The sequence below is a fragment of the Argentina silus genome (assembly GCF_951799395.1).
Source record: "Argentina silus genome assembly, chromosome: 20".
NCBI classification, from domain to species: domain Eukaryota; kingdom Metazoa; phylum Chordata; class Actinopteri; order Argentiniformes; family Argentinidae; genus Argentina; species Argentina silus.
Window position 1 is genome coordinate 8,441,658 of NC_139674.1, and position 26,836 is coordinate 8,468,493.

The window sequence follows — 26,836 nt, forward strand, 5'->3', positions numbered from 1 at the left end:
GGCTAATTAGAAACAGATGTAGAAAAACTACAGGCACAAAAACCTGACGACTAGTAGAGTCATGCAAGTGACTCTCTGGCAGTGAGAGAGGCGCGTTTGGCTGATTTGCATGGCTCTCTAAGTAGCTACTGCTCTTTTAGCTTGTACATGCACGTCTCAAATGACACACTGAAATCAAAATCAACATGAGGAATGACCAAAAAACAACTAAAGAAGGAGTCTGTGTGGATGATGATCCACATGTTGTTAGTTTGGTTATTTAACAGCTATATCAAATGACCAGTACTAGATGGATGCATGAGATTGATGGGGGCACTGATTTGATGTTTGATGTTGGGGGCACTGATTTGATGGGGTGGGGTTGGGGAAGGTTGGAGCAGAGGACGGGTAGCGTAGCATGGCTAACCTGCGCTGATAGCTGGGGGTTCTGTTGGTGGAAGCGCTTCCTTCACTGTTCTTCAGGTCATCGTCCCAGCGTCTCCTGGTGTAGGAGCCACTACGTACCAGACTAGCAGCAGAGTCCCTGGGAACCAGAAGCTACAATAGTACCCCCCCAGGTTCCACAAACCACAAACACATTCCCCCTCTGTGCCTTGAGCACTACTAAGTAACTACTCAATTGACGAATCAGTGAAATATGCATCAATGTATCAGATAAACATGTAACTGACTGTAAGTCTATTGCTGGCTAAATGTGAACATTCCGATATCAGTTGTTAAATAGTAGAATTCCTACACTTTTCCATGTGTTCATTATTTTTCCATTGACCTCTCATGGGGCAGCAGAGCAGCTGCATTAAGCAACAACATGCACAGTGCTGGGAGCTGGTGCCCACACTTGGCCTGCAACACACAGCAGTGAGCAGCAGGAGGTGCTCCTGTCAATGCACTTTCCCATTCAGACAGAAGAACAGTGCAGGTCTTCTTCACCTGTTCTCCTTCTCATCGATGTCTGATGTACTGGCCAACCTCCTGGGGATTGTGGGTGCAACGTAGGCAAGTCGGGTTCCTTTATCTTTCTCCTGAAGATAAGACAGTTGGCATACATTATTGTGGGCACCTAAATACAATGAACACATATCCGCAGATACGACAAAAGGCTTCCAAAGCTTTGCACCAATTAACTTCAAACAATTGGCTAGCCTGACGAAGGCTAAAACTGTTCTCAAACATTCTAGGAACAACGTCTCACAACAGCCTGAAACCATCAAATTGACATCAATACAAATGATTACTTCCTTTTCACATTGAGCTCTATCGCCAGCTGCTTTGAAGACGTACTACAGTACAGTGCATGATGACAGAGTGGAGGGGGGGGGGGAGACGGGGTCATGGAAAGAGCGGCGTCGCAGACCTTCTCTTTCTCCTTGTTGTCCAGGGAGGACGAGAGGCGTGGGCTGGAGGCCGAGCGCATCACCCCGGCCGTGTCCTTCTCCTTCTGGGCCTCCTTGGCGGCGGTGATCTCAGCCAGCGCCCCGTAGCTGCCCGTCTTTCTCAGGCCGAGGCGCCAGGAGGATGGGGACTCGTCCTTACTGTCCTCCTTACTCTCCACTTTAGGGGAGACCTTACCAGCAGGCTGGGCCACCTGAGGGGCGAAGGGGCAGGGAAACGGAGGTTAAAATGAGCGGTTAACCTTCGCTTACACACATTTCAAAATAAATTTTGTTTTCAGAGAGAACGGAGGCAGCAGTCCAGGGTTTAGTGGCTGGGTCAATAACACAGAGCAGTCCACGGAGGTTAGGTTAATCAGAGGCAAAAGCAGAGGAGGTTGGCTGGAATCATCCGCAGACGCCGTCTGTCTTCTTATGGAGTGCAGCCCTTGACAACCTTTCAGGGATTGACGACTAATGTGGAGATATTTTGAGGAGAGGGTGGGGTCAGAGGATCCAGATGCATGCTCGAGACACACTTTCTCCTCTGAATAACAGTTTACATAGCTCAACAACACTAAAATAAGAATACCTTTCACTCTAGGACAGAGTAACCCTAACCTTATCCCAAACTCTTCCTAAGTTTAATCCAAGAGAGAGGGGTATCATTTGTGACTAATAAAGTTCTCGGATAGTGTTCGTAGATGAGACTGGATGGGTCCACTCAACCTGACAGGATTTAGAGGGCTGTGTTAAGGTTTACAAGGTGTCATTACAAAAGCATTGGGGACTCTGTTACATTGCCAACATAAATGGTCACATTGAGACATTAAGAAGGTCAGAGTAGCTGGAGGACGCTTTTGTTTCACACAGAGACAAAACAGTGAAAGCATTTAGGAAAGTGAGTTTGAAGACGCGTGCAGAAACACCACGTTGGGAGGGAGGGGCTTAGTAGCGTTGTCTAGATCAAGGCAGAGGTGGTTTGGTTAGGCAAGTCGTTGTCGGTGCAAGGGGCAGGGGAACAACTCTGGAACACACCAATGCCTCACCATAGGTTTTTTGGGCATAAGAGAAATGCCAGTTTTGCGCAAGCCTTGACGCCACAATGCAGGACAGCTTGGCTCCACCATAGGCATGAGGGGAGTAATACAATCAGACTAAAGCCAACCAAGACAAGAGCCATGATGAGAGAGGGGCGGTGGAGAGAGGGCAAGAGTAAGACAGAGACAAAAAGAGGAGTGGACAGGGAGAGCAAGATAGAAAGAAACAGAAATACTGTACAAACAGAAGCAGCAGCAAAAGAAACAGACACTTCATGGCGCAAACGGAGAGATTTTTAAGGCCTGGACACACCACACAATGTTTACTGACAAGGGAGTCAATCGTTTTTGTTCTCAGTTTATGAGTGACACCTCCATTGTATTAGAGCTTTGGAAGGACAATACACATTGCTAGTCTCAAACTGGACATTGTTAACGGTTGTGTCACTCTTGTTAGACAGCAGACATTGTGTTGTGTGTGTGCTAGACATTAAAGAGGGAGAGGAAAAAGGGCATTCCTAAAAAAAAAAGACATGAGATAATGAGCGTTTGTTCTTGGAAATATCGGGGACACTGGCGGACATTTTTTTTTCTCTCATAGTCCGGACTTTGGCTTAAAGGCAGAGTCCACAACCAAGGACATGTAATCAAATAAAATGATGAATCCAAATGGGAGACATTTCCTTTTCATTACAGTACGCGAACATTCATCGGTCTTCGGCCAATGGGGAAAACATGAGAATGCCAAAAAATGGGACTACAGCCAGATAAAAACAAAAGGGGGCGCATAGACATGGCATTGTATTTAGCCTAACCGTCATTCACAGTTTAATGGTGTTGAGTAATAGTGGTGGCATTTATGGCAAGAGCAGTAATGCCCTTTGAGAATAATAGGGCCACACTGAATGGCTAATATGACTGAGGTCACTCAGTACAAACTCATCTAGCTGCAGAGCCTCATCTGCCCTGCAGAGGGCAGCAGACACATGGGGAAATAATGTAATTCCATTATTTAATTCCATGCTTTTTGAGTCCTGTTAATAATAACCACTACTGTCTTAGGAGTCTTATCCAACCAGCCAATAATAGTGTTGGAGAGCAGGTTTAACACTGTTCAACATTGGCCACTACCCCTGTGCAACCATTGCCATGTTTGTGAAAGACCAGACGCCCTACTCTTCAACTAATCGTAACTCTCAAACGCTGGGCCTGTGTGACACTTGTTAGCTCTCTGTACACAGCATACGGCAGTGTTGAGAGTCAACCCCAGTGCGACTTCATGATGGGACCATCTTCATATCAAATGCAACCTCATTTATCTAAACCCTGTAACTTTGGCCGAGCTTAAAATTGGGTTTGTTGAAGCAGAGTTAAACTAAATAGATCGTGAATTATATTGATCTGTGTATGCTTGAGGCATGGAGATGACTCCTGGTGCTCGGCTGCCAGGGCCTCACCAGGATGGGGAATTCATACTGCAACAAAAGGGAGCGCAGTCAGTGTGTTCAAGATGACACGGTTACATCATCACTTACACGGCAGCATAACACCCACCTTGAGATTCTCAAAAACAGACATAAGAAAGCTGAAACCACTTGCTCAGTCAATCTCTACCAAGAGACACATTAACATGAAATTGTGCGCTTTTGTACTCAGACCTTTAGGATGGTAATATAGTTTGCAGAATCAGATACGACTGTGCCTGAGAACTAGGGGTGTGAGAGGGGGACCTAGACCTATCCTCCAGGCCGTACCTTCTTGACAGGCGAGGTGGGAGTCACCTGGTTAGTGGGGCTGGTTGGGGAGGACACCGTAACGCTGGCTGGCGCTGGCACAGTGCTGTTACTGTTGCTCACGGGAGCAGACGACTTGCTCTTGTCTGGGGAAGAGAAGAGGAGGAGGGGGATACGAGTTATGGAAGTCAACACAAATCCAAAAAGGACACTGACAACATACAACATTTTCAACAAGTTCATGTGAATTAAATGGATAGGGGATCGAAAAGTCTTAAGACTTGACCTAATTCTAATGTAAGCCATGAGCCAGGGCCAAGGTTTTGAGTTCATACTGGGGCAAAGTCATTGAGTTCATACTGTAGTCGATCTACCCTGACATTGACCTATTCTACAGTAGGCCCTGACTCACTATAACCCGTGTTTGCAGGTAAGAGACACATACCTGCTTCAGTCTCAGACTCTGAGTCTTCCTCCTCTTCCTCCTCACTGGAGCAGCTGGACTCGTCCTTCTTGCCCTCCTCTTCCTCATCCACCTTCTCTGGTTCCAGGGTCTCGATGCGCGGTGCGCTCTTCTCTGGCTCCAGGAGGAGCGTCTCTTTGCTGGAAGGAAGACACACCAATAAACACCAACGGATTGGTACAATAGCCTAGTTGAAATGACTCCACTCGGAAACTGAAAACACAGACTTCAGAAGTTTATGGTTTAAAATGGACCTGTTCTGGCACCTCAACTTAAAACAAACTAGCACAACTAACCTTTAACATGGCGTTTCTATGAGTTACAGTGAACTTTCAGGATGACACAGCTTGCCCTATGGCTACCCTGGGGTAAGGACAACATAATAAAACAGGGCAGAATCAACCATGACCATTTTTTTAGGGATGATGGGAGGCTCAAATACTCATACTTGGTATCAGAGAAATGCCCAGATACCCCAAAACAATACTAGTGTCCAATAAGGAAGGGCATTTAAAATGTTTTGACTGTTCGAGCACTGGCATAAAATCATTAAAAAAAAATAATAATAATAATACATTTAAAAAAAAATACAGTGCAACTTTAACATTTGTGCTTAGTGTGTTGCGTGGATAGACAAAGCAGAGATGAGAAGAAAATTACTTGCATTTCAGCAATCAGCCAAAACATCAACCAAATATGGGAGGATCCAGAGAACTAATCTGCTTTATTTGTAGCCTAATATAAGCGACTGAAGCTGCTAAAACTAATCAGAACAGACACTAATGAGCCAACATGTTTCTGTATGTCCCTGTCTTCGTGAATTTGATTTGTTTCTTGGCCCAAAGGGACATTGATGTGCAACACTCCTTACCAAAAGTAAAGAGTACCGAGTATCGGTAAGTACCCAAACTGAGTGTTCTACTAGAATTCTTTTTATCGGTGCATCCCTACAACTCTTCTTTAAATGACACCAAATGATCAGCCTCTCCTCCCAGGCCAGGACATTTACCTCTTGATAGATTTAATAGTTTGATTGTTGTCCCCAGTGGTTGTCGTTTCTATCAAGGGAGACTTCTTTACATCCTTCTTCTCGCTCATGAGCTGAAACAGGAAAATATGCATCGTTATCACAATTGATGGCGGCCAGTTCCTGAGTCACTCATATAGCAAAAAAGCATTTGAGTTTCTGCAAGGGCGTCTGCAAAGCTTTTAGCAGTATATCATGTACACCATGACTCTCGGTTTCACTTTCTAAAGATATATTAACAGTTTACGTCAGCAGTAGTCACAGAAAGGCTTACCAGATTCTGCTTCTTCTGTAACTCCTCTAAGTAGCCAACGACATCTTCATCTGCTACATCAAAAGCAGTCTGACCCTGGGGACAAAATACACAATTCTCAGAACTAGTATTACTGTATGAGAAGACCGCACGCACATATGCCGCTTTATTTGAAAAAGAGTACATGACATCTTCCATAGTCCAAAATTCAACTGAGGCTTGGATGATATCCTATGTGGGTCTGGACACATTATACTTACGACTTTTCTTTTCTTTTAATATGTTTTTAGGGCATTTCTGCTTAATTGGGATAGAGACAATAGAGATTGACAGGAAGGACGGAAGAGAGAGGAGGGATGACATTCAAGACGTGTTGAGGGTGGGAATCGAACCAGGAACCCTGCGATTACATGGTATGCGCATTAGTGTGCTACGCCACTAAGTGCCCCACACTGTACTTACCACTTTATTGATGAGGTCCATATCACACTGGTTCTCAACCAATATCCTACAGGCCTCCTCTTTGCCCCAGTGTGAGGCAGCGTGGAGCGGAGTCCAGCCGTCAAAGTCTTTAATATTTACATCATACCCTGCTTGGATTAAAAGCCTGAAGGCAGAAGGAGGGGAAGGCGGAGAGAAACAAAAATAGTGTTTATGAGATTTAACAAATCTGGTTCTTGGATTTGGTGCCGCAATCTAATCTTGTCCGTCGTCCGGTCCAGGCTTTTGTAACACCGCCAGCATTCTGACCTTGCGTTGTATTCATAAGGTATAAACAGACCGTAAAAACACAAATAAATTCAAAAGATCCTTCAAATTTGCAAAAGCAAAACGAAATATGTGCAAAGATTCAAGGCTCCCAATTTCGATAAATCACTTTTAGGCCAGGGAACGGTTGAGAGCTCTTGGAGTGTCTCCTATTGTGTATGACAGATCTTGGTGCCATCTAACTATGACAGTGGAGTGTGTGGGAGCCAACTTGGCTCCATTCCCAAGAGCAGATGGACAGGGTTCTGCAGTACCTTCCCTAAGCAGTCTGTCTGCGCTGGCAGGCCAGAGCAATAGATGTAATCATGATGAGCAGACACACTGATCAAAAACAACCTGAGTCATGGCTATGAGCGGCAGCCTCAACCTAGGCCTGTGTCAACAAACACTTAATACTAAGAAACATAAGGGTATGTTTGTGTCTTCATCTTAGAATCATCATTAATAAAAGTAACAAGTCTACAACCGATAGAGGTGGACTATAGATTCGGTCACCCCTAAGGACTATAGTTGGTTCAAGAGGTAATGTAGGCAAGTTAAGGAGCCGGACTTACTTTAAAACCTCTGCGTATCCCTTTGCGGCGGCGACATGGAGCGCGGTGCCCCCGGACTTGGCGTGTCGGACGTCGCTGATCTGACCACTGTTGAGCCACTGCCGGGCGTCCCTCAGCATGATCCGCTCCTCCTCCTTCCTGGCTGCCTCAATGTCCACCCCTGGCAGGGAGGAGCGTAAAAAGGTGACCATCATTAGTCTGGGCCGGGGATTAACGGCTACTTAAAGGAGAGAGGTAGTCGCTCTAACACCTAAGCTCAACTAGGGATACAAAGAGTAGGAGGCAGAACTATGCCAGGACATGATGCTGTCGGTCTGTCTGTCCAACATCAAACCTCGGGGAACGAACGTAAGCTACTCAAAGGAGCTATTAAATTAGTTGTAACTAGACACCGAAGGGACACTGAAGACACAAATTCTTGACAAACACTGCCCTTGAGTCAATGTTCGACAGTTCAGAGTTCTATTTCAAACTAAACTACAATGAATGAAAAGGTCAAATGGACTGAATTCCTTCTGAGTTGACACAGAAGAAATCTGACCTGGAACGTTGTATAACCACACGCAAAAAATGTTTAAGTTAGACACTACTTGTCATTCTTTGTATGGTCATACATCAAATCCAAACCACCTAGGCCTACACTTTAAGTAAATGTGATCTACTTGTGGTTCAGCAAAGGAGTTAAAGCAAAAGTATCAAACCCCAAAGTTCAACAATAACACTCCTCTCTCTACACTAGAGGTTGATGTTGAGCACCTGACCTCTTTGTTGAATTGTTTACTTCTAAATTCTGTAAATTTTAGTACAGCTCTTGGAGAAAAACCCAAAATGCCCTAAGCTTGCTATGTGGGTCAGTATGTCTAAGCTATAGTCTACACTATAAAGGCTGTTGTGAGAACAGGCTTGTATTGTCTTGTTGACACTCAGCTGGAACGCGAGAAGGCGGACATTTGGAGTGCTCGTTGAGTGTGTCTCACTACTCAGAGGGTTGACTGTGCTCAGCTACATAAACAATGAGCAGAAGTGCACAGGGGTATAAACCAACACTTCAGGTGATCCTTTAGGTTACCGTTTCCACACAAGATGCAAGGTCACTGATCTCGTTCATTCTGCAAATAGCTCAACTTAGTTTCCCCATTTCATGAATAGGGGAGTGATATGCCATTTTGCTGACGCTTTTATCCAAAGCGACTTACATTTCAGTATATATGGTCCCAGCAGGAAGTACTTGTGAGGAGAGCCAAACAAAGTCAAAACAGCTTTCAATAAGAGGTAGTTCTAAAATCACAGGGAACAAAAGAGTCTGAATTCAATCAGCAACGGATCGGATTTGGTCAAGTCAGCACTGATTAAGTGCCTGGGTTAAGACTTTACCTGTCGTGGTTGATGAGATTAGTTGGCTGAACCGTGACTAAATAAAAACGTAAAAAGAAGATTCTGAGTGTCTGAGTTTGGCTGGATGGACAGGGAGCAGTTAACTTTACCCAGAAGTCTGGCCCAAGGCCAGCGGAGGAGAACACAAGGGACGATGGGACAGAGATCTGTCAGCTAGGGGAGCTCGGTCAAAATTCCTGCACAAATTCACTGACAGAGTACTGCTTGTCTGCAGTGAACACTGCTTTTCAATCGTGGGAAGAAATCAGAAGACTCAAGTCTCAAATGGTCTCATAAGCCCAAGGACAAGAAAGTATTGTTTACTAGCTGCAGTTCAGGACAGTCCCACATTATTTTTTGTTGTCTTTTACAAAAATAATGACCATAAAGGGCTAGAATTCCGCTTAAATGGCAATGTATGAATATCATCCTAAACTAAAAGCCATGCCATTGAGTTTTACACTCCTCTCATCAATGATGGTGTACAGGCTATGACGGGCAATACACAAGCCTATTTAAAATAGGGGTGTAGCGGTAGGGTCTATACGGCAACAAAAACCCTTGACTCAATGAACAAATGAAATGGTCCAATTAAATAGATATATTTTCCAATAGAGGACAGAACAGTGAGATGGGCTGGATCAATCGGTTCAAGCTGCCCCAGGGGTTAGAGTCGTGGGCAGAAGGCACTATGGCTGCAGTGTTCAGTAACGCTCTGCCCTTCAGTACAGTCCATGCAATACACTGGGCTGTCATAATGGGCATCAATTAGTCCTTTATTTCTCTGGGCTGCTCAGCGTACAGCCAGCACTGCTGGAACGTGGACTGTGGTACAAAAGGTTAGAGATGTACACAATCTCCCAAATGCATGGTTGACAAATGCACCATTAAGGCGAGAGAAATCTGGAGTGCAATAATGAAACTAACTGCATTAGGAATGTGATTCAAATTATTTATCTAATTACTTTAATTCTTAATGACTGTATATTTAAGAAAAGTTTCAGAAAATGCAAGGAGTAGTGTCGACCATATGTGACTCGAGTAAATATGCAAGGAACATTGTCAATTATTGAGACTTTCTTCAAAAGGTCAAAAAGGTGTTGTTAAATTGTGTCCACTACAATATGGAATATAATTTACTGCAGTGAAAGGTAGGACAAATGTTTTATATAAATGCTTAGGGAGTAGCCTTAACTAGTTCTATAAAAAGCAGGAAGACTAATAGACCCTAAATAAGACCACAAACCAGCAGCCTGGTGGAGAAGCTGGCAGCGTTTCAAAGCTGATTTTACAAGAGAACATTGCTCCTTCTACCAGGGCGCTGAGAAAATAAATAGAGAAAAGCCAGTAGTCCAAAAACAGACTGATTAAGCCTCGACTCTCTCTCCCTCCTTCTCTCTCAAGACTACATATGGTCTGGTAAAGCCAAAATGAAAATGTCCAAAAGAATCTACCCTCAAGCAAACATCAGGATCCTCTAAGGAAAGCATATAGCCCAGGCCTCTGAGGAAGTCAAAAGCACAGGACAAAATTAAACTGCTTTAATCTCAGCTGAAGGAAACTGCTGACTACCCAAAGCCAGATGACCCCCAGCCACTGAGTGGTGAAACTAACAGGGGTTGGTGGGGATCATGGCTTCACTAGTGGGGGGGGGGGGCATTCCTGGACATGACAGGGACCAGAGGCAGCCCTTCTGGGGAGGTGGGGTGGCAGTGAGGCAGCCCAGTCACCTGACCCATGTGAGGCTGGGAGAGGATCTGAAGGTCAACTCAGCCGCAGGGGGAATTGCGGTCCCTCCTTAACAAGTTTAACCCCATGACTGGGGTCTCTTTGAGAGGAGAAAATCACATTACAAACATACAGGGGCGTTACACAACCCTTATGTAACACTACCTCTGAACACAGAGAATGGAGCTCAGCCTTAATTGTGGTAAGGTCAAGACCATCGAGGATTCATTCTCCTCGATGGGGTCTCATCCAAAAAGGGGCATTTGCCAGAGGGTGAAAAACTTGCCATGCTAAAAAAGGCTTGAGCCCTCTCGTATACAGTCGATCACATGACTATGGTAAATGCAGTGGTGTCCCATTGTGATGCTGCAGTGCTTTGTGTCTGTCAGTGTGGGATCTCCGGCGGCAGTACGCGGCGTGCCGACGCCTCGCCCCAAAGCCGCAGTCTGGCCCCGCAAATGAAGGCTGACAGCTGCCGTCGGCTGAGAGACGTGCACGGCTCCCGTGGGTGTGGGCTAAGCTGCCGCCGTTACATAATATGCTTTTAAGGAGCGTAACATGCTAACAAACAGCAGGCGGGGGTAATTATCGCTGAATGCATGCTGCATATTAAGCCCTTAAGAAGTGTTAAAAGGACAGGGGCCTGACCATGCCGTGGCCTAAACAACTCAGCCACCCCGGTCCAGAACCCTTGGCCCTCTCCTCCTCTTGCACATATCCAGATCTGGCTCATGTCATTGTAGCTCACCTGGGGTTCCACTACTGGGCTACACCTGCGGGTCAATTCACGAATAATTCCAATTATGGCTGGGGGTCTGTAGGGTGTCTTGTGACACCATTCTAGTTCATGTGCCTTATGTGTAGCTATTCCCTCTAGGTGCCTTCGGAACATGTTGTGATTTTGTAATACTCCACTGTGTAGCAGTTGAGTAGCAGAGGTGGGATTGTGGGGTGGCACACAGAGGGGTCCATTTGGAGTGGCTAGGCAAGCAAGCAAGCTATGATGGAGATCCCCATTATCTGCTGCTCATACTGCCACATGAGGAGAGGAGCCATCCCCTGCCCCCAGGGCCATTAGCACATGTCTGAGCAAGGCCTCTCACCAGGGGAGTGGGGATAGCTAGCTAGCTACGTTTCATCATCTCAAGAATGCCCCGGCCAAAAATAGAAACCTCCATCGATCCAGTTTAGTCTCACCAAAGAAGCCCAAGTTTTTATGTGGATCACAATTCCCCATTATGTAAGTTTCCCCAAGCAAGCACACCACGTGGCGCTGCGGCTCACTTGATTTCATAAATCCTTTATGACACGGTGCACGCATGACATACCTGGACATCATGTACGTACGTAGGCCTGGGTAACGGGCGGATTAGTGAGGGCGAGTGAGACCAGTGCAACTCTGCGTGTTGCTTGCTGGCCACAGCAGTACTACTGAACCAAGCTGAGGGCGCACGGACTGGAGTCCTGCCAAGACTTGCTGCCTGATGTGACTGCGGGCCACACGGCCTAGATGCATTTACCATTATCCATTGCACACACACACACACAACACTCCCTCAATCAGCTATTTTAGAAGGCTGCTCATAACTGATTGGCTGGTAGCAAAACACAGAATGATGGTAGCAAAGTAGCAAACACTCATCTGTGATTGTAGTAATCTAAATTTGGGTAACAAATTACCCTTAAACCTGTGTAGTAATGTAATGCTGTAATTACTCTAGTACGTTCTAGTAGTATCTATCTCTAGTAGTATGTTCTAACAAGTAGTTTGGCAATTGATTTGAGTAGTGAGAAGTGAGTTGTAAAGTCCCAGTAGTCCAGAATTGGGCAGAGATGTCGACAGAGATGTCGACAGAGAGAGAGAGAGAGGTACCTTGTCGGTTGATCTCATTCTGCAAAAGCTCCTCCATGGCCTCCTCCTCAGCGATGTCTAGTGGTGTCTCTCCCTCGCTGTTTACCACTCCCACATGGGCCCCCTGAGTGATCAAATACCTGCAAAAACACACACACACACACACTCAGGACAGGGAACACAGTAGCAAACACACAGACACATTCTTCACTTAACCATAGACCGCAGACTTTGTTGGGTTGGAAAAAGTTTAAGACAGACATAGTCCAACCGCTCACAGCAGGACATATTTAAGAGGAATGGAAAATGTATGGATTTACCATAACTGTCAATAATTCACTCCCTTGACCTCACCTGCTGGGAAACACAGCCTATTTTATATATACACGAATTTGTCATGAATGACCAGAGTGTCACAATCCAGTGGTAATGGATACCCCTCAGAAAGGCCAGTCTATACAACCTATCCCTCTCTACCTGAGGGCTTTCATCACTCTAGAACTCGCCCTGCCTGCAAACAATGTCAGACACAACCAACAGCAGATCATCCACATTCACAGCATAATTAGTGTTTCACCGCTTGCTGCCCATCACTCTCAGATGATCCCCTTCACCGCTATGATTTCTCCCCATGCACTTATTCAAGAGCCTCTTCTACCACAGGACATCTTGACTACTGCTGCTACCAATTAAGCCATGGAGAGATGCAGGCCCTTCTCATTAGGACGAAACGCCACTTGAAACCAGCACGTCCATGGCGACTTTCCCTCAATGGCAATCACTAACCGCCGTCACGTTTGAAAGTTTTACATTGTCTTGAATTAACTTTCTACTCTGCCTATTTTAGCTGGGTTTTACAAGGTTTGGCGGCTTTGTGGTTTAGAGTCCAACCCTGACATTGGATGGCTGTGGGTTTGACACCAAAGACTTTGGGGGAAAGCTCTTGTTGCCTTCCGGCTCTGTAGGCCTCATTACTGGAGACGGGGCTAAGGGGTTAGATGGCTCAGCTATGCACCCACCACCCACATCAGGTCCCGGAGTCACACATTAAGACAAGGCTCCTCCATTAGTCACTCATATCGTACAAGGACCCTCACATTTCTCCTTCATTTCATTGTGGGAAACACAAGAGAGCCTTGTCTTCAGAAACATGGCAGCCCTGTCCTAGCGTCGAGCTAATGAGAGAATACACAGTAGAAATGACATTTGGCGTCACTGTCTGAATATTATCAATCTGAAGATTTTACAGCTAATTTCACACCCTTCATGTGTGTGTTATATATACATATATATATATATATATATATAAATAAAATAAAATAAAATAAAAGTGTGTGTGTGTGTGTATCTCTCAACCAATTATAGTGATGGAACACCATAAAAGTAATTGCAGTCATCAATAACCATAATACGTTCTGCTCTAGCTTGGACAGCTCTGTGGTAGGGCTCTGATTGTAGGATGATAATGCTCAAGCCAGGCTCCTGTAATATAACACAGAAGTAAAACAGGTCACAGCACACTCCCAATATACAGAACAATGAGTGCAAGTGAGCTCCTTCAGCACTCCTTAGCCTGTTTAAATGTCCACTGATATCATCTCTGCTGTCTTCTGTTCCCTATAAAACGGCCTTCTTACCTCAAAAGGACAGGGAAAGAAAACCCCAAAAGCAACTCGAGCAAAACTGTACAAATGACTGGTGACCCTGATTCCCTGATATTTATTACACCACCAAAAACATGTGAGACGCTGTAGCCATCTGATAGGCAGTTGGTCCCATAAACATGTAATCACAAACCAGAAAGAGGACACATAATATATATATATATATATATATATATATTATATAGCAGTAGGTTACATTTTCAGTTAAATTTCCAATTTCCAGTAAATGCATGTCGAGTATCGCCATATGTATTGTATCACAATGGCATTGTGACCCATGTATCGTAATACATATCAGATTGCGAGGTCTTTGCCAATATCCAGCCCAGCCTACACTAGACAGGTTATAGTAATGGATGTTCTCTCTATGAAAAGGCAGCGGAATTACATGCATTCAGTCAGCCATAAAGTTGAGGGAATGGGGGCCTTGTAACGCTCGGCAAACGCAGAAACAACACTGTTAAATTTCTAACTTCTTGACCATTGATTCTTGATGCACTGGTGAGTTATTGCTACCATAGAAGAAATCTATTTCCTCAAGGTGAAGGGGCCAATATACAATCAGGTTATCCAGACACAGTAAACTGGGGAGGTGGGCCATCAATCAGACAGGCAGCGTGGAGGGAGACAGAGGTCACTAATGGAGGCTAGGTGGTGTCCTAGTGGTCCCCTCTGTGGGGGACAAAGAGAGGTGGGGGGGCCCTGGAGCCAGCTAATATCTCCAGACGTCTCTGTAGCCTGCAGCGGGACCCCATCCATGATGGCTACTCGCAGACCTGACACAATTATAAAAGGAAACTGTTTTTTCAAGACATTTCAGAGAGAATGGCAATACTAAACAAAGTATTTTAAATCATAAACGCTACATGGGCAAAACAGGAATTAGGATATTTCAAGGTTTGCTTGGCAAGAAACTTCAAACCCAGAAAAAACCTCAAAAGGTCTGCCTGAAGGGTGAAATAAAGTCTGCAGTTATCTGCAGTAAACACCCATCAATTGAGTCTGACATCTGTATCTCCCTCAGCGGGAGCTCCTCTCTGGGCTGGCAGCACTTACTCCGCTATGTCCATGTATCCACAGGAGGCTGCAGCGTGCAGGGGGATCCAGCCCTCATTGTCAGGCTGGTTGATGCTGGCACCATGCTCCACCAGGAATGTCACCATGTCCACGTTATCGTCTATGCAGGCCTGAGGAAGACAGAGAAACAGAAAGCATGTTAGGAAAAGTGTGAGAACCTTTCTGTCTGTGTGTGTGTGTGTGTGTGTGTGTGTGTGTGTGTGCGCGTGCGTGTGTGAACCCGGTTGACCCCTCTGACAGGAGGCCTGTGTCAGAGGGGGCGGCCTGTTTCAGCGGCCAACTCCGGGAGCACTGCGCTCCTTTTGATTGATCGTCCCGCATCTCCAGAAACTGTTGGGGAATGTTGGCATGGATAACATTCCCAAAATGCTGGGACATAGCTGAGGTGTTTGGAATACCACAGAGTATAGCATACTACTGCTGTTGGGAGCGGGCTTTCACAGCAGCTCATTTACAAAAAAGATGCACATGCTTTACCCTCAATCTCTCTCTCTCTCAGTCCTATAGATGTACATCATTGTTCAGACTGTCCTATTCAAATGAAACACCTCCTCCCTATGGATTTATGCGCAACTCGCAATAACATGGCTGATATTTCACCCTAGTCAAGTGTAGTTGAGGAGAAAAGACCCCTGAGCTACACAAAACATACTTGTTATCATACCGTCTATTCTGTAGTAGTCCTCAAGAACAGGCTAATCCTTTGCATTCTAACAAACAAAGAACCGGTAAGTCAGAAATGCTAAAGGAAGCTTGCTTAGTCTTCATGTAAGCATGCCAGGGCTTGAGGAGAGTCAAGGAAACGGAAAAAACATTGAAATGACACTTCAAAATGCCTACATGCACAAAACTGAATTCTGTATGCATGTCCTAGATTAATAAGCATCGTAAAAGCTACACACCTGTGTAGTAAGTCTGTTAGAACCCAAGTAAGAACATTGTTTTAACCTGCTGTTAAGGGTAGGCCCACATTGGTAAGCTTTGTAAAGGCATGGTGATGGAGTTAGCCTGTTCCTCAGTGAACAACCTTGCAACTAGGCTACCCAATGGCTATACACCATAGGCGACAATGCAATGCTGCAACAGAAAAATAACACAGCGATAGAACAACCATGTAAACCAACGCATGTGGGAGTGTATGAGCATGCATATATATATATATGCATGGAGTGGGTGGGTGAGTGGGTGTGCACACGCCCACACGTCCAGGCGTGTGTTTGTAACAAGCTGAGGGCGTCCACTTTCTAGGGCTGAGGGCTAAGCTATAAGGGGAGACCAAGGCCACCCTTCAGGAGAGGAAAGGCAGTGGACTGTGGATCTACGAGCGAGGTCACATTCCACCAACTGTAGCGCATAAAGAGAGAGCGAAAAATAGAAAGAGAGAAAGAGAGAGAGAGAGAGAGAGAGAGAGAGAGAGAGAGAGAGAGAGAGAGAGAGGGAGAGAGAGAGCTGCAGGGAGCTGAGGCATGCTGCTTTGGGGACTACGACTGCTGGGGCAGTTCCAGGGTGAACTCAGCGAGGACCTAGGGGTTAAGATGTCACCCACTTCAAAGCTGGCCAGATAACAAGGTGACTGGCAAGAAAAGCAGCGTGCCAGCAAGCAGGGAAAAACAAGAAGCAACCAGATCAAAGCAATGCCAAGCGAGTGTAGCAACCTTTCACTTTGACAGCAACAGTTTCAGGTTTATCAGTCATTACAGTAAGTGGATTCACAACTGGTAATGCCCAAAGGGGCCCTGCTCCCTCTCGCTGCTGGAAGTCAATCAGGACAGGTAACTCTTTTCACTGCAACACAAAGATGTTGAACCTTGGTTTGCTAAATTCTTGATGTTAATAAAATGGACAAGGGAGATCATCATTTTGTATTTATTTGCTTTGTTAAACTATGGGTATTATTGCCATTAATGTCCTTAAAAAGCTTTGCTTTCCTATAACCTTGATCTCTCGATAACTTTAAGACCTCCCCGCACATCTCCCCCTCCTTCGTGAGCATGTAAAGTCTCCCACTCTCTAAGCGAGTTGCTATGACGACCAAATCAGCGAGAGGGAAACGCATACACGCACACATACACACACCGGCTTCACGTTTGGGGCACACGACTATCTGGCTGGAATCCTTGTCCAAATTTGGGCAGTTTACAGCCCCATATATGGCCAGGGCTGGAGAGAGCCTGCGTGGGCCTCGCCGCTCTTATCTAGGGCTGTGTGTGTGAGTGTGTCTGTGTGTTGGGGGGGGGGGGGGGGGGGGGGGGGGGAGTAAGGAAGAGGTTGTTTAGGCTCTGCTCAACAGAGTTTCTCCAGGTGCGTATACACCTTTCACTCGATGGGCTCATCTCACTTTGCTTCAGGGCAGACAGCGATTCACGAAGCGCCGCTCAAAACAGCTGCTCATCGGCTGAGTGACGGATGACTCTCGGATAGTCTGCCAAGAGTTCAGTCATCCCTCTGTGTCACCATCCCTTGGGTACAAATAGCACATGCAGGACCAATGCTTTGCCCAGTTCGGCTAAAGTACAAGACAGTGACTGCTGCTAAAATATAAAAATGGCATTATTTCTGTAATCCCTCCATCTCTCGCAAAGTGACAACCATCCTTCATGATCCCCTCCTCTCCATTTTTTTAAAGCTAACGCAGTGCTAGCTCCAGTCCATCTTTCTCCGGTGCGTCATCAGCTCCCAAGGCCCGGCCCACCAGCTACAGGAGCCCAACAATGGTAATCCCTTAATGGCTGTAATTGTCCATGGCTGACAGGTGCCAGAGTTATTGCCCACATCAAGGGACGCGTAGCGTAGCAGCAAGGGGGACAGGAGGAGGAGGAGGAAGAAGGGGGAAAAGAAGACACGTACATCGGCATCTCTCAGAGGCCTGTAAGACAGACCGACACAGGAGGGACACTACCACTGTTAAAAGTGAAGGGGGGGGGGGGGGGAAACGGCACATTCCTTTACCAATATAGGAGCCGCCGAGGAATGCAATGGGAGCAGCACTGGGTCCCATCTTTTATTGAAGGGGATTTTCAGCGTGTAGGGGGTTAACGCAGATCTAGACAGACACAAAGCCATCTTTATTTGATGGCTAAACATACTATGGGGAGAGAGAGTGGGAGCTAATCTGACTATTAATGTGGGTAATAATAGGCAGCATTGTGGTTAAATCCCGCCTCGCACCGCCACCGGCCTCTGACAGAGGGGGCCTGCTCGGCGCTCACACAGAGAGCACAGACGTGTACCGACTCACTCCACCGCCGACACGTTGCCATTCAAACCTGTTTGGCCAGTGCGCTCGCTAGAGAGCCGGCTATGTCACAGGCGCATTAGGGGCGACGCAGCACAGGAGAGGGGAAGAGAAGCAACGCTGTGCTGTGGCGTCTCAGTCCAAGTAGTGTTTGCTCATTGCTAGAGAGGTAAAAGGAGCAGCGCTGGCTGTGGCGTCTCTAGTTTCTTTTGTATAGTCATCACGACTCATTGCTTACAGTTCAATTCCTGTATTATTATTATTATTCTAATAACACTCAGCTATACAGAGCAATGTCATTAATAGAACCCTTTCAAACCACACACACACACTACAAAGACACCATCTAAGTATGGCAACAGGGGCTATGACAGATTTGACTGATCAGTCAGGAGTCTCATTGGCCCTGAAACTAAGCCAGAGTCCCATGCGTTCCGGGGGTAGGGCCAGGGCCAGGGCCAGGGTCACTGTATGCTCTGGCTAAAAATCCATCCTCTCGGAAAACTGCAGCACGCCTCTCCTCTCCTCCCCTCCCCGGCACAGGCGGAATTCCTATATGGCCGAGTGTGACTTTCATTAGCGCTTATCACAGTGTTGAGACAGCAGGGCTGGTTGGCTGGCTGGTTGGCTGGCGGACACACGCAGACACACAGAGAAAGGGGGTGTGAGCGAGAGAGGGGGGGGGGGGAACTGGTCAGCTGGATATCACTGCACCGGAGCAGGTGCTTCAGCCATAGAACAGATAAAACTAGCCTTTGCCTGCCAGTAAAGGGCAGGGCCTCAAAGCTAGGTGACCTTTCTGGGAAATGCCCCCCTAATGGAGGCAAGAGGGTTTCTGGGAAGTGAACAATTACAGGACACAGAGCTTTACTAAACTAATCAATGCAGAGAGGATTCTCCACTTAATTAGTCGATAGAGTTAAATGCACATCATGTACATCCCTCTCACTCCAAACACAGAGGTCTGCTTAACCATTAAATGGTTTGACCGGGCAGGGCAGAGGGGTGGTTATTGTATGTTTTGTTATGGACGTCCCCAACAAGCCTGCTATTGGCTACCATTTCTGTCACTCACTTATTATGGTGCTACGAAACCCAATTAAGGTCAATCAAGTTTATCAGGCAAGTCGAGATGGAAATATTAGCCTGTTCCTTCCGGTTAGGATATGATTATTTGAGTGTAGCTGTGGAGCAGATTGATGCACAGATTGAAGACCCGCTTGTGTCGTTTACACAGTCTAAAAATACAGACTCTGCGAAGGGAATTTTACAGCAGGTTTCACTTGCGTTTGCGAGGGTTTCAGCAGCGCCCACTCCATCACCAAGCACTTAGCATCTTGTGTCACATGAGGGATCTTAAAACGCCACAATACAAGACTGTTCTAACAGCGCTCTTTTCAAAACACTCGAAAGTGTACTCTTAAATCAAACGTGTGTGTTTATCGGGCCGGGTTATATGCCGGTTCCGAAAAATCTCTTGTGGGAACATCCGATGATCGTCAGTGGCACGTCAGTCTGTGTGTGCCAGGAAGTGACTGGGATGAAGTGGCACTCGAGGCCCAGAGAGGCGAGGGGCGGGAAGCCCGTCTCTGGTAGTCAGGAACGGTGAGAGCAGAACACCCCAATGAAACCTGATCCATATAAACACACGCCAGGCGAGCCTCACACGGGAAACCAGTGTTAGCACAGGAAAAGGCTACTCTGGCATAGCTCGGCTAGTTGCAGACGTGTGACTGGAGGAAACAATATCAGTGGGTTAATGCAAATGCTCTGTTCCTGTGCTGACTCTGACCGTCAAATGTGGTTGGCTACTAAAGATGGAGCTAACTGGTAGTCTAGGTGTTGATGTGGCACACATGACAGAACCAACCATCTGTTGAGAAATGCTAGCTATAAAGTTAGCAAGCCTACATGACGGCTGTATTCAGCTCATGCTACAAGAACCGACTTTCCTGTCTGTCTGAGAAAGAGGGGCAAAGTGAAGTGGGACCTTGCGTCTCACACTTCACACATTCTCTTCAATTTGGCGCACCCACATGGGGCTGATTACTGGGCACTATCTATAGATTAACTTAATAAACCCTCCCAGACCAGCAGGGATAAATATGGAAAAGATTAGAGCCGAAACAACAGCGTCCATCATATGCGCTGGCCTAATCCTAAAATAATACAGAGGAATTCAGGCTCGAGCCCCGGCTAGCGGGCGGAGAAGATGGGCAAAGCCGTTCTCAAAACGTAGGCCCAAAAATGCACCCATGACGTCTGCCCCCTCGCCCCCCCCCCCCCCCACACACACACCACCCCCTGCAAGAGCCTGGCCGTTGCCGTGGAAACCAAGCCCAAAAGAGGACAAGAGTTCAGCCTTGTCGGGACTTTGTAAGAAACATAAATAAATAGAGAAAAGACTTCATTTAAAGCACACTGGGGTTGCTCAGATAGACCCCGAAGGCAGCGCATGAAGCAGACCTCGCAGGACAAGATCAAAAGCTAATCTTGAGAACAGAGGGCGAGGGGTTCCTTCTCCTTTCTGACTTCTAGCCGTGGTTGAAGTTGTGTCACACCAGCACAGTTCTCATGACCCATTATGGTCAAAGGATAGAAACACAAAACTACTCTGCAGATGGACCACTCAGTAAGGAGCCGGTGCTCATCTCTACAATCTCCAAGTATAGTATTTGGACAGGATGGAAGTATCTGCAAAGTCAATAGTAGGTTAATATACCATCAATCTAGTAGTGTGGTGACAGTTAGAATAATGATTCAATACTGCTATCCTGGGAGCAGTTTTTGCTAAAAACATTTCATAACATTTCATCTGGCTACTAAGATATGATCAAATGGAAGCTACAAAAAATAAGCATGTGACAAAATAAAGATGATGTTCTCTATCTACAGTACTTTGTAATGAAATCACACAAGATTCAACCTTTTCATCTAAGAAACTGAAAAGAGATTTTGTATGCAGTGACAGGTTCGCCCACCGCCCATTGTATAGTTCAGAAAAAGGACAGTGGGCTGTTTCCATACTTTAAAAGGCACCGTCTTCGCAAAAAAAAAGATAGGATCTTGACACCATGTAGAGGGAAACACCGGTCCATCTACAAAAGAAATGACCCTGATTAACTCAGTGATTCCGCAGTTGACACATTTATGCATAGCTTTACTGACTCATGGAGAACTCTTTTTAAAGTCAACATTTTTCAGTTTATTTGGAATGGTCAACCAGATAAAGTTAAACCAGTATATTTATATAATGAACATTGGCAGACAGGCTAAAACTTAAATATTAAGGCATTAAACCTCTATTAAAGCTTCTATTACACAGAAAATATATCTAAATCCAAGCTGGTTTTCCAGCCCTTATGAAAAATGTTTATTTTTAGGGCAAACTCGACAGAAAAGATAAAAATAGAGAGGTTCAAGACCTTCGTAAGACATCACAGTAAAATAGGAAGGATGTATTGCAAAAGGAAATAGTTAAATGGTAATATACTGGGAAAGGTAGCTTAATAGCTGTAGACATCTAACGGTTGGAATTAAAAATAGCATAGTCTGTGTGTGTACATGCATATTATGTGCACGCATGCTTGTGTGTGTGTGTGTGTGTGTGTGGGGGGGCCTTATTATTTCCCGGGTCATCATGCAGAGTGCTGTAAGCTAACTTTAGCAGCACTCCACATCAAGGAGAAGACACTTGAGGACCCCTCCCCTTCCTCACTTCCTCTAGCAGGGCCCTCCGATGTGGCCAACTAAAACACCCGGCCTAAAACTGCTCCTGATGCTGAGAGAGGGGGGCTCTCCGAACGTCAAGGTCTAGGAGCAATGGACTCGCTACGCTACATTAACGCCAGCGGCACATGCCAATGTTTAACAACCACACTGCTAACACCAAGTGTCTGGGTGGTGCAGCAGTCATAAAATCAGGGCCGTAGTTTGACTGTGCCCGGTTGTCAGTGGGACCGAGCCTTGCCCAGCAGGAGGAGAATGACACAGCGCAGAGTGACCTGCCATGTTCTCCACTACGTCTCCTACCAAGCATGGCTCATTATGTGCATAAGATAATTACATCCACTAGTAGCCATGGCAGTTGCAAGTATTTATTCTTTTGAAGTACTTTCCCAACAAAAATACAACATGTATTGTTTGGCTTTTATGAGTTATGAGTATGTGTGTGTGTGTGTTTGGCACAGAGTCCTGGTTTAAGAAACCTTTGTTCTAGAAGAGGAACCGGCTGCGGCTTCACTTCATCGCGGATTACCAAACTACTACTACTAAAACAAACCATAACACTGTGTGCCATGAGGGGAGAACAGCTCGGTAACCGAGCAGCTGTTCAAACCCAAAACCACAGAGGCCTGAGTCACCCTCGCTGCGATTGTGATCAGGGCTTTGGATGGGATCAAAGCAACGGCACAGCCACCAAGCACTTTGAGCCCTTTCAAAACATGACATTATAGAACCCAAACGATAGCATAATCTCCTTCACAATATCAACACCAAATCATAAAAATGTGGAACTTGCTCGTCCTTTCCACGGTATCCACTATCTCCATTCTGTCATTTTCTCAAACACTGCCGTCATCTGCTCATGTGTTTTGGATAAGCCTCACTGGTTTATGGGAAAATGAAACTGGTAATTTAATTTCTGAGGCGAGAGAGAGGGTTGCAACATTTGAGTAGCTGTCAGAAAAATCAAAACACCATTTATCAAGGGTTTGGCTTTAAAATATCACATGTACAACACAAATATGCCTGCTGGCTTTTTGAGTCAGCAGCTAATGCAATAACGAGAGATAGGGCATCCGTGGTGAAGTTCAATAACACCATGCTTGTTTTCTTTCAGGGAAAACCCAATTTACTCCTTATAAAGCAGCAGTATGGAGGGGCAAAGCAGCTACTTCTGCTGGAGACCAACGCTGGCCCCCTCGCTCCCCCTCCCCCACTAGCTTGCTTCCTTTCCGCAGCCACCTAGCAGGGCTGCAGCCGAGGCCTCGTCAAACATACCAGTGGAGACATTCCCAGATAAGTAATACTCCGGGGCTCCGGGCTTCAAGGATCGACGCTCCAGCCACGCCTCCCGGGCTACGTCATCGGCTCAGAGGCGCGCAGCCACTTCCACAAAAGGAATTCCTTCTTACCGCCTGTGTGTGTGTGTGTGAGTGAGAGAGAGAGAGCGAGAGAGAGAATATAAAAAAGAAGGAGCGAGTGAGAGAGAAAATGTATGAGTACAGACAGGAGGAAAATAAAGTGTGCGTGCGTGTGTGTGCGTGTGTGTGTGTGTGTGTGTTGGGAGTTAAAAGCACACAGCTACTGCGCTATTGCAGGAGGCCAGGGGAAGGGTTGGAGCACTGTGGGGCGGCCAGCTGGGTTCCTCCAGTTGATGAGCCCTGTTGGGAGCTGTAACCGGCTGCTCAGAGAAATCGCTGCCTCTGCCACCGCTGCTGCTGAGGACGACCATATATGGCCCTGGGATTCCCATGGAAAAAGAAGGCCAGGATTGAGGCAGAGGGGGGGGGAAGTCAGGGAGATTGTAACTGTACATTTCACTTCAGTTTACGCTCGGCAGCCAAAACAATAGCCCTGCTCGAGAGCCAAGTTTGTTTCCATGAGCTGTTACTGTCAAGGGGTCCAGGGAGAGAGGGGGGGCAAGGGAGTGGGGGGCACCAGAGAGGGAGGCAACGAGGTCAGACAGCCACAGAAACACAAGAGACAGTGTATCAGAGCAACTCCTCTGATCTAAACGGTACATTATGCAGCTTATCCAACGGCCGCTCGCAGAAAATGCTGATGAGCTTCCGTGTTCAATGTTGACATTCTACCCAAACCACACTTGGGTCACGTCATGTCATCACCCAAGCAAGCACTGCAGAGGTTAAACGGATAGGGCATGGGAAATGTCTGCCCGCCAGGAATTCTATGGATCCATACCCATTACCACGGCAAAAATGGATCGCCACCACAGCTATTTCTGAAGCACTGGTTCTAGCCATTCACCCATGATTCAACACATCAGAATCCATACATGATCTGGACGGAATGTCACACATCGGACCACACACACACACACACACACATTACACTGTTTGGGCCGAGCTAACCAGACATGATCGTACTAGCTCCTGGTTCTGCCAAATGCCTGCAACTGTCAAAATACAGTCATCAGATAGTATGGTCTACCTCACTGCACTACAACACAGTGGTGACACCGGAGTCCTACTACTACTGAATGAGGAAACTATTTATACAATTAGGAGGCTTGTTGCATTGCCCTCCAATGAGAGAGGGACATATGCTGGCTGGGGTCTCAAGTGGGAGAGTGAGTGCAGGCCAATGTTGCTGGGTGTGTGTTCCATGTTAGGGGGGCAGAGGGAGAAGGTAGTGGGGGAGGGGGGGGAAGCTTCGGTGATAAAAGCAGGCAGCAAATGAAGCAGAGCTCACTTGTGGAGCCTTGGTAAGGAAATGAGAAAAATAAACACACACTTCCTGTTCCTCTCTGCCTGAAAGTCTCCCCAACACCCCCCCCCCCCTCCCTCCCCTCCCAGGAAAGAAGAGGAGCAACGTTCTCCCGGTCCTGAGCTTTCAAATGGACGACAGAGGGCACACCTTTAATTAGCCAGTGAAAATAAACAGATTGAGTGGACACAAAAGCTCTGGTGGAGGCAGAGTTTTGCCCACTCCTAGGCACGCCAAATCTCACTGAGCCCTGGAGAATGCAAACTGCACTGTAATGTCCACTTCTTCACTGGGGCCTGAGGAGACTAAACTGCCTTTGGGTTGAAGGTATTCCAGTTTAACAAAAGAATTATGATCAGGGTTGAAACCAACCTGTGATTGGAGGATCTGCTTCAGCTTCTCCCTTCTCCAGACGCATATAGGCCATGACAGGCAGAGAGCTTTTGGTTGACTTAATTACTTATTTGGCAAGCCATCAACATCTGGGATAGTCGCTCATTAAGACTCACTGACCTGACACCATATTCATGCTCTAAAAAATATGTAAATCGAACATAATCTACACTATAATGAATGCATAACAAAAAAAGATAAACTGTGCAACACAAAATGTGCATTCAGGTTTCACAGGAAAAAACATTTCCTTATAGAATGTATAAGCCTGTATTGTTTCCTACACTGCTAGCCTCTTCAACTGTCAGTGGCACACACACACACACACTAATTAAAAGGCCCTGGCTGCACAACTGCACACAGCAGTTTCACTGGCACACAGTCACAGGCATGTGGTGGCTCAGCACAAAACAAGATCAAGATCAATGGACTGAGCAGGAGAAGGAGGACGAGGCAGACTGCTTCACAACAGTGAAGTTTGTGTTGCATGTGGTGGACTAAGCCTATAGGCTAGGCTGGGCTAGGCTAGGGAAATAGCCAAATTGGGGACCACACGCATTGGAGAATGGCTTGTAAGGTCTCCTGATGTTCTGGCGATTCACATTGCCAACGTAGGCCGACATTGCCTTTTAACTGTCTGCAAACAGCCTAGAAGGGCATTACCTGTCGGTGCAGTTGTTGGTGCACTCATTTCACCTTTCACCCACTTCATCAGCTGGAGATGAGGCCATTTTCAGATTAATGGAAAGAATGTAACCTCTCCCTCCCACTGACAACAAACAGACACTCTCCAGCTTAATTGTCCTCCTCAGCATAAGACAATGAGGAATTCACAGTCTCGAGTCCAGGTGTTTTCAGTTCAAAAACATCTCATAAAAAAAAACACACTCAGCATGAGGCATGTGACTGCTGGAGAGCAAACAACACTGGGTTGGCTTCATGACCAAACGAGAGTAGAGGAGAGACCGTGCCACAGGGGGGAGAAAATCTGACAGGCTGAAGTCATCCCACAAACATTTCGCAGCGGCTCAATACTATGCAAAGCTCAAGCATGGCCGGAGACGTGGGGGAAGAGAGGGGGAGCGTTTGTCTGTCAAAAGATCTTGGCAGCTTCCCCTCCCAATTTACCTTACACAAATGTGTCAACAGGTAACTATTCACCAGGACTATTTCTCATCAACCTGGGGAGCCCTAGCAATGAAGTGAGAGAGCTATGGCCTCTCGTATGGGTGAGAAATAGTCTGCATAGACAGGAACACACACAGCGACATCAGATGGCATTCAGGAGAGAGGGAGTACCAGTTATGGCGGCAGCTTCTGGTTTCAAATATGGTGACACTTTTATATTAAAGAGATGCCACAGGATCTTCAGGACTGTGTCTATCACTTTTTAAACCACTTACTTTGTCCGTAGTTCGTACAAATAGAATCTATGAACCGAATCACTGTCTTGGATTCACGGATTCATTCAGCCATGGATTCCCTAGTTTATCAGTGCCAGTATTTTTGAAGCAGCAATACTTGAAGTTTCACTTTCATTTTTGGCTCGCCTTGCCATGGCTTGGACTCCAGACGTACCACATGCAGACTGCAGGGCACGCGACTGGGATCAGGACTCACTCAGAAGCTCTACTTTTAGAACTATAGGCTGAAATTATACAAATTACCCCGTAGCATATCTGTTATTTGCCCTACCAGCCTAGTAACACTTATTACTCCAGTAACAACAGTGAAGCTAGCTTACATGGTAACTAATTACATAGTATAAGGACATCCTCTATTCATGAGCTCCCACTGCCGTTTTGAGAAGTAGACCATTTGGACATTGTTTGTTGACATCCCCAGAGCGCCT

The 26,836-nt window shown here is 46.3% G+C and overlaps 1 protein-coding gene across 3 annotated transcripts in view; it reads right to left on the reverse strand.

Moving 5' to 3' along the window:
* Positions 1–26,836, reverse strand: part of ppp1r12a (protein phosphatase 1, regulatory subunit 12A) — a 48,769-nt gene that overhangs the window by 14,992 nt on the left and 6,941 nt on the right. For 2 of the 3 annotated variants that reach the window (XM_083691765.1, XM_083691763.1), the window contains exons 2-12: positions 14,883–15,013; positions 12,184–12,302; positions 7,209–7,368; positions 6,349–6,493; positions 5,908–5,982; positions 5,616–5,707; positions 4,589–4,746; positions 4,165–4,289; positions 1,355–1,585; positions 931–1,022; positions 407–523 (exon numbers count right to left, since the gene is read on the reverse strand). In XM_083691765.1, the coding sequence (XP_083547891.1) occupies positions 407–523; positions 931–1,022; positions 1,355–1,585; positions 4,165–4,289; positions 4,589–4,746; positions 5,616–5,707; positions 5,908–5,982; positions 6,349–6,493; positions 7,209–7,368; positions 12,184–12,302; positions 14,883–15,013 (1,445 nt within the window). The remainder of the gene's footprint in view (positions 1–406; positions 524–930; positions 1,023–1,354; positions 1,586–4,164; positions 4,290–4,588; positions 4,747–5,615; positions 5,708–5,907; positions 5,983–6,348; positions 6,494–7,208; positions 7,369–12,183; positions 12,303–14,882; positions 15,014–26,836) is intronic. The other variant, XM_083691764.1, reaches the window with a different exon arrangement.